The sequence below is a fragment of the Armigeres subalbatus genome, chromosome 3, assembly GCF_024139115.2.
Source record: "Armigeres subalbatus isolate Guangzhou_Male chromosome 3, GZ_Asu_2, whole genome shotgun sequence".
Classification (NCBI taxonomy): Eukaryota; Metazoa; Arthropoda; class Insecta; order Diptera; family Culicidae; genus Armigeres; species Armigeres subalbatus.
The window spans coordinates 319,676,229-319,684,487 of NC_085141.1; the positions used below are offsets into that span (position 1 = coordinate 319,676,229).

The 8,259-nt window shown below is 40.7% G+C and overlaps 2 protein-coding genes across 2 annotated transcripts; both read right to left on the reverse strand.

Moving 5' to 3' along the window:
- Positions 1-4,004: 4,004 nt before the first annotated feature.
- On the reverse strand, positions 4,005-4,723 carry LOC134222688 (uncharacterized). The gene is made up of 2 exons (XM_062701846.1): positions 4,480-4,723; positions 4,005-4,321 (listed from the first exon to the last, which is right to left on the reverse strand). The coding sequence occupies exons 1-2, from the start codon at positions 4,721-4,723 to the stop codon at positions 4,005-4,007; spliced, it is 561 nt and encodes a 186-aa protein (XP_062557830.1).
- A 183-nt stretch (positions 4,724-4,906) lies between these two features.
- On the reverse strand, positions 4,907-6,091 carry LOC134222689 (uncharacterized). Its single transcript, XM_062701847.1, has one exon. It carries the CDS (start codon positions 6,089-6,091, stop codon positions 4,907-4,909), a length of 1,185 nt encoding a protein of 394 aa, XP_062557831.1.
- Between the last annotated feature and the right edge of the window lie 2,168 nt (positions 6,092-8,259).

An 8,259-nucleotide genomic window follows, 5' to 3' on the forward strand; every position in this document is an offset into this window, starting at 1 on the left:
ATCATTTTTGTCACAAAACTCAAATATCTCAAAACCCTATCTTTTTCGAACGTAATTTTTTAGGAAAACGGTCCATTATATTAGCTATCTACCATAAAAAGTTGGTGATGGTAAACTAATAAACAAAAAAGTTATGACATTTCAAACATTTCACAATTTTCACATATAGTAAACAAAAAAAATTTCCGTGTATTTTTTTCAAGAATCGCAGTTTGATGCTGATTTTATTGTTAAGGGCCTTGCGTGAGTTAAACAAGTTGTTTGTATGATATTCCATATTTATGTATTCATCGATATTATGTATATTATATGTATAAATATTATATGTATAAATAAATAAAATGAATTAATATTATCCTAAGTATTAAATTAAATGTGGCAGTTACACAATGTTGTTATAGAAACTCTAAGAGTTTTGGGTTTGAATTTTGGTATGGGTTATGATATCATGAAAACAGTTTATTAATACTTATTTTTTATTTATTTTTATTCAAATTTTTTAAAATATCGAACACTTTTGAATTATTATCAGCACAGTTTGAGTATAGTTTTGCTTTAATTTTATTTTCCGACAATGGAATGAAACTCGATCCGGCAGGTACGAGACGGCGTGGAGCGCAGCGAGCTAGATGGGCAGACCAGGTGCAGAACGACTTGGCGAGCGTGGGGCGTATCCGAGGATGGAGAGATGCGGCCTCGAACCGTGTATTGTGGCGTCAAATTGTTGATTCAGTGTTATCTGTTTAGATGTTAACTAAATAAATGAATGAAATGGAATGAAACAGTGAAATTTTTGGGTTCCTTGGATCGTTTTCGCGTTATTAAATTGCTCGCTGAGCTCTGAAGCCTTTATTTCGTACTCTTCAGTAGTAGTAAAACAAAATGATAATTTGGTTAAATCTTTTTCTTTTCTACGATTTGCCCAATCAAAAAGTTCTTTCGCAGTTTTAATTGGATGCTCACGTTCTTTGGCTAAACTTGCTCTTGTGGCCATGCGCTTTATTGTTCCTCCAATAGCATCACAAGGACCTTTGCCATGTGATGTAGCAAAAATGCCATTCTGCATCAATTCCGTACATTGATTTAAATTGACATAGGCTCGAAAAATTCTTACGATTTTTGTACTGCGACGCTGCTCCATCAGACATGAAATATATCTTTTGACTTCTTTATGCTTATCAACGCGTAAAAGTTAATCATTTTTCAATGAACAAGTTTACGGATACTGAATCGTGTCTTAAATCTTCGGAAATTATAATAAAACTTAAGTGTTCAATTTGCGTACTTCCATTAAAATAAATAACGAATGGATGAATTGTAGCTTGTTGTACGTTCCAGTGATGGGACTGCACTTCATCTTGCAATACAAAGCTGTAATTTTCACAAAATCACAAATGACTAAAAATTCACCATTTTGTAATGTATTTTTCGTATTTTTTAAAAAGCTGGATTGTTCTGTTTTAATGAAATCGTGAGGGATTAAACTTTCTAATTTCAAGCAAAATATGACACAAACTCATCTACAGGTTTTACAATAGTTTCTATGTCACACCTATCCGTGGTCACCCATTGCTCAAATGATAACTGATCAATATATTTTTCTTCAAACTCAGCGAATAAAGTATTTTCCAATGATGAAGAATCTGGACAATCCGAACAAGATCGTAGATAGCAATTTGATGTTGTATTTTCACACAAAAGACTACCAGTTAACATTTTAATATCCTTTGTTAAATTGATTCTTTTCAAACTATGTAAAATAAGATTAATATTCTCATGGGTTGTGCACACACACACATTATGTGTTCCTGAATTGGAAAGAAGCTTACATTGCCTTGGCCGAAGGCTTGCAAATGAGGAAAACCTACTTTAATATTATCGTGAATTTCCTTGAAACGTGTGTACGCTTCTTTCAAAGTCGTCATCATTAATCTTTTTTGAATTGCTTGACGCTTTCCATCTTTTTACTGATACATAATCTTTTTGACCAGGCATAGCTCGACTTACTTCATCATCTTCAAAATATTGAACTACTATTTCTTTTGTCTCATCTGTTAATGCAGTACTAGACCTAGTATTTTTGGTTGAAAGACAGTTATTCTTCAATTGTTTTGCCTCTTTTACTGTATTTCTATTGGTTTTGAACTCATCAATGGCATCCTGAATAGACCACGAACTTGGCAGCATCGACAAAATCAATAATTTTTCTTTCCTTGTCGTGGCTGCATTCGAGAACCTTTCCTTCATATTTATAATTACTTCATCGTAGTCTGTATTTTCCACATCATCAGGTCCTAATTTGAAGAGGTTTCTTCGTACAGCTTCGTTTATTTCACGGTATTTTTTCTCCGGGTAATAAACGTAGTCCATCTTACTCCATTTAATCGGAGTCACTTTTATCCCAGCTATGCCCTCGTTAAAGCGTTCGATGTTGACCTTTTGGATACACTCATCTTCCGATTGATTTGTTGAAACAGATTTCGCTGATGGTACGGTGGCAAGGCTCTCAGCACTTAATACTTCTGGTAATTCCTCAGTTGTTGTCGATACATCTGGCAATTCCTCAGTTGCTGTCGTTTTCGAACTTCCTGCGCTCTGAGATTTCGTAACTCTTTTGAACACTTTTCTCCATCAAACGGCCTACAACAGTTGAGAAAGCGGCTACTCATGTTGTTCGTAATATTTCAATAAACAAAATCACTTTTAAGTTTTTACTGACTAGTTTGGTGTCATTTGCTTGACTGAAGAAAAAAATTACTATAAGATCTTTAACAACCTTAGTAGTAGTAATTTTTTTGCTTTTTCGTGAGCATTGTCATGGTATGTACCTATCATGCATTTGTTGTTGTTGAAGATACCCGTTTCCTCCCGATCATAAAGTCTATTCTCTAAGAGGTATATTTTTTGCAGGTAAACTATAGACGTACACGTGTATATAAATCTTTGATTTTGCAGCTTTTGTCTTAAAAATAACATTTCTGATATGTTTCTATCAACGTTATTATCAACAGGTTTCAACACTATTAAAAGAATTTTTCACCAGTCACGTGCAATGAAAATTATGACACTATCAATACTTTTGATCACAACACTGGATCGTGTCTAAGTTTCTTATAGATGCTATGAATAATTAAATCAAAATATCATGAAAACAACTTGTTTAAATCACGTCCCTTAACAATAAAATCTGCATCAAACTGCAATTCTCGAAATAACTTACACAGAAACTTACACAGTTTTTACTAAATGTGAAAATTGTGAAATGTTTGAAATGTCATAACTTTTTTGTTTATTAGTTTACCATCACCAAATTTTTATGGTAGATAGCTAATATAATGGACCGTTTTCCTAAAAAATTACGTTCGAAAAAGATAGGGTTTTGAGATATTTGAGTTTTGTGACAAAATGATATCTTTAAAGGCAAAAAATTTTTTTTACTGTGCACATTTTCTTAAGAATCACCATTTAGTTGTCTAACTTTGCTGAAAAATCATAACAATCGAACATTCCGTTTTTGCTGTGCAGCTTTTTAAATATTTTTGAACCATTTTCACATACACCCTTTTGAAAAGTTAGTCGTGACTCAATATGAAGATTTGATATCGAAAAATGACGATTTAGATGAAATTGAAAAACTGTGCAGAGTTTCAAATATTTTCGAAATGGTCGCTCAGGATCGACTGACATGCCCCCGTGGAATGCCTCAGCTGTTGGTTGTGTCGTAGACGGTTGGATGGCACTGTTGTAGAATCGGGATCCGGTAGGATGATCAATGGGGCATCAATGAGGAAGAGCCCAGGTGGAATGACATCAAGTTCTGCCTGATCTTCGGACAGCGGTGTCAATGGTCGACTGTTCATATTCGCCTCGATCTGCTACATTACGGTTACCATGTCTTCGTACGATAGCTGGTGTCCTCCAATGGTCTTCGAGAGGGAGGTTTTTGCAGTTTTTACCGCCGCTTCCCATAACCCACCGAAGTTTGGTGCTCGTGGGGGGATGAATCACCAGGTGATAACTTTGCTGCTACATTCGTTGAGAACTGCTTGTTGGCCGTGTTTGCTGTTAAAGATGCGGTACATTTCATTGAGCTTCGTCTTCGCGCACTGGAAGTTTGTGCCGTTGTCGGACTGGATCTCTTCCGGAATTCCACGTCGAGCGATGAATCGTCGAAGGGAGGCGATGAAGGCATCGTTCGATAGATCGCACACCAGTTCTAGGTGAACTGCCTTGGTGGCAAAACAGATGTAGACCGCGATGAATATTTTCTGTAGGGGTGCTTTGCGGTGAACTGGTTTCAAGTATACAGGCCCGCAAAAATCTACACCAGTTGTAGAGAATGGCCGACTAGGAACGGTTCGTGGTTTTGGGAGTTGGCCAAGAGGTTGGGCTACAGGGATAGGGTTTTGTCGAAAACATTTCACGCATTTTCGACACATATGGTTGGCAAAGTGTTACCACTAATTGGCCACAACTCACGAAGGAGAGTCGCCAAAGTCATGCGACGACCAGCATGAAAACAGAAGAAGTGAAAATGAGCGGCAACGAGGCGAGTGAACGGGTACTTGTTCGGGAGAACTATTGGGTGTTTGGTCTGGTAGCTTTCGTTCGAATGGTGATGCCGTCCACCAAGACGGAGGATGCCTTTCTCATCGATGATAGGGTGACCGTTTTTGAGTGAGAACTTCTTTGGTAACAGACCTTTTTGATTTAGTTGCTTCATTTCTTCAGCGAATGTTTCCTGCTGCAACAGTTTTTTCCTTCTGCAACTAAGGTTTCCTTCGCTTCTGTCACTTTATGTGTGTTGAGGAACTCTTTCTGTTGCTGATTGTTCAAACGACATCGACTGATAAACCGGCGCAGGTATACAAGCGCCAATAGGAAGAATATCGTTCGAAAAGCGGATTCAGTTCGGACCATACTTGTAATACCAAAACCGTTTTTCATCGCTCGAGAACATCTTCGTGGGGTGGAAGCTGATGTGGTTGATTTGGCCAGTCTTCCAAAGTGCAACCCGTGATTTTGAAGTGATTAGCTGCACGATGTGTTCACCTTCCCCATTGATAGATCGCGCGTCGCAGAATACATGAAAGTGGGAATTTGATGATTGTCGGACCAAAACGCAACGTGGAACCTTGAAGCTTTGCAACAGTGGAAGCTGCTCATAGAAATCCTTCCAGTTTCCACAAATCTCGTATGGGATCTTGTCGTCCCAGTCAACAGACACCAACCAAAGATGTTGCATCTGTATTTTCGCCCATGCCACGACCGGAGAAACTAATCCAAGAGGGTCGTACAGTTGAGCGATCGTTGAAAAGATTCGTCTCTTCGTCCAATGCTCTTCTTCCCTTAGTGTAGGTATGTCGACGCGTAAACAGTCCGTTCCCGTCTCCCATGCCACTCCTAGCGTCTTCACCTTCTGCTCAGCCTCAAAATATAGCGTCGATTGTCCCTCAAGTGCATCAGGAGACAAGCCACTCAACACTTCTGATGAATTAGAGCTCCACTTCCGCAGTTCAAATTCTCCCTCTGCCATGAGAGACTGTACATCATTTCTCAACCTTTTTGCCTCTTCTACCGTATCTGCTCCTGAGAGAAAATCATCCATATAAAAGTCATTCGACACCACTGTGCCAGCGTGCTCATATTTGCCACCAACATCAGATGCGAGCTGTTTTAGTACACGCGTTTCAATAAACGACGACGAAGATAAGCCGTACGTAATGGTTTGCAGCTCGAAAATTTGATTTGGACTGATTTGCGAAGACCGCCACAAAATACGTTGCAGGGGTGTATCGTCCGGATGAATACGCACTTGACGATACATTTTAGCCACATCCGCCACCAATGCTACGGTGTGATTGCGAAATCGGATCATGAGGTCCAACAAATCGTCTTGGATGACCGGACCTGTGAGGAGCGAATCATTGAGCGATGAATCAGTACTTGTCTTTGCGGAACCATCGAATGCCACCCTGACCTTTGTCGTTGAACTGGTCTCTTTAAAGACGGGATGGTGGAGGATGTAACAAACGGTTCGTCCTTCATCCTTTATATCTTGCAATGTCCCGATAAGTTTCATGTGGTCCATATCGAGGTACTCTTGAAGAAAATCGCTATACTGTCGATGCAAATTTGGATCCTTTCCTAACCTCCTCTCCAGTTGATCGAATCGTCGCAAAGCCGTGTTCCTAGAATCGCCGATCTTCTCGTGGAAACCAATCTTCTTCGGATACTGTGCTATGTATCGACCGGTAGAGTCACGATCGATTGTTGCTCGCAGTCTTCTTCCTCTTGGGATCGTATTGTTTTTTTCATCATCTCTTCGATCGCCCAAAATTTCTGCATTGCCGTGCCGAGAGTTTCTGTAGTTTCTAGATGGCAATTAACCACCGTTTTGTTTTCAGGTCATTCGGGTTCTCCAGCAGCTACCCAACCGAACACGGTATTGACGAAAGCTGGAAGAGCACTGTCGAGCTTGCGAATTTGAATCCGGCCACCATCAAGCATATGGAAATCGTAGAAGTATTGCGACCCAAACACCAGATCTATCGGTCCTGATACGTTGATCTGCCAATTGCATGCCGGATGGCGGTGCCCAATTTGCCAATGGAAGAGAAGAGGATGGCTGATCAGCTGTGACCTGCCTCAGTACCAGAAAGTCCATTGACGTTGAAAAGCTTCGAATACGTGATGAAATGAAAGATGTCCTTCGCGCTTGACCAACACCATGAATTTCCACCCGTTTAGTGCGCCGTGGAAGCTTTAGTAGCTGACAGAGTCTCTCCGACATCAAGTTTGCTTGTAATCCAGAATTCAGCAAGTCGTTGGACAGGTATGAGATGAGTCCTACCCCAGTTATCCTTGATCTTGAGCAACACCGTCAGCAAGAAGACGGGGTTCCCGGATGCCCAACTGCTGCGTTTGTTGAAACGGATGCCACAGAACTAGTAATCGACCCTCCGGAACTCGTACCTTCCAAAGCAGTAGAAGTCTATCCCTGAATCCTTGAAGCTTCCGAAACAGGACTGGAAGTAGAACCTGAACCAGGGAACCCCGGATGTAGTAAGGTATGATGCTTCTTGAAGCAAGTTGTGCACTAATATTTGGAGGGACAATCACGCGCTAGATGATTTCGACCCAAACAGTTGCTGCACTACCTTTTAGAATTGGTCATTGGTCGACCGGAAGTTGAATGAAGGAGGAACATTGCGAGATCAAATGCTGCTCTCCGTATGAAACGCAGTTTGAAGGTTTCCGCTCGGTCGCCGAGTCCGATTGAGGGATATTGAACTTGAGTAAGAGGTACCTTTGGTCGACTAGCACAGCGTCAAGAACCCTTGTTTGCCTTTTTAGAAACTCTACCAGGATGACGAAAGATGGCTCGACCTCGTCTAACACATGTTCTTCCCAGCGCTTCTGTGTAGACTCATCCAACTTTGATACCATCAGATACGTTAGCATCGCACCCCAACCGGTGGTTTGCTCTCCTAACTGGTGTTGGTGTTGCATTCGAAGTAGTCGATGACATCGCGGACTCTTTCCGAATTTTCGGGAACTCAAACATCGCATTCAAATGCCGTTTTTTCAGCAAATTGCCATTAGAGAAACGTGCAACCAAACCATTCCATGCAACCACGTAATTTGCCTCGCTCATCAGATAAAAATCGATCAACTTCAATGCTTCACCCCTCAGAGAGGCCCTCAAGTAGTGGAATTTTTGGATACCACTCAACTCCGGGGAGAACAATTTCTCTAGCCGAAACAGTATTTGGTTCTCATCCGCTGTCTGTGTGCTTTTCAGGAACTTCTCCAATAAACAATAAACATACGAAGAGTATAGAGAAAAGATAAAAACGTAAACAGTTACCATCTATCTTCAACAACTTCAGTACCTTAATAAGGTACGAGTGAGGTACTGGGTCGCACGCCTTCTTATAGTCGATATACGCCATGTTCAGGTTTCTTTGCTTGTGGGGGACCTGCCCAACAACGGCTGCATCAATGATGACCTGATCCTTGCAGCCTCGACATTTATTTTGTTCCTCGGTCATCAGGTTGTAAACGTCGCAATGGTTCTGCACCCTCCTCGCTATTATCGATGGCAACACTTTGTACAGACTTGAAAGAAACATTATTGGTCTGTACTTGGCCGAGTTCAAAATTTTCCGATCCTTCGGCAGAAGATAAGTGACACCCGTAGTGATGAATTCCGTTAACTGCCTGGGGTTATCAAGTACCGTGTTGCAACATTCCGCC

Bases quoted from the DNA above. Each gene is read 5' to 3' on its own strand.
- LOC134222689 (XM_062701847.1), bottom strand. From the start codon at position 6,091: ATGGACCACATGAAACTTATCGGGACATTGCAAGATATAAAGGATGAA.
- LOC134222688 (XM_062701846.1), bottom strand. From the start codon at position 4,723: ATGAAGCAACTAAATCAAAAAGGTCTGTTACCAAAGAAGTTCTCACTC. The intron at 4,322-4,479 runs GTGAGTTGTGGC...CAACTGGTGTAG, and splicing joins GACTTTGGCGACTCTCCTTC to ATTTTTGCGGGCCTGTATAC.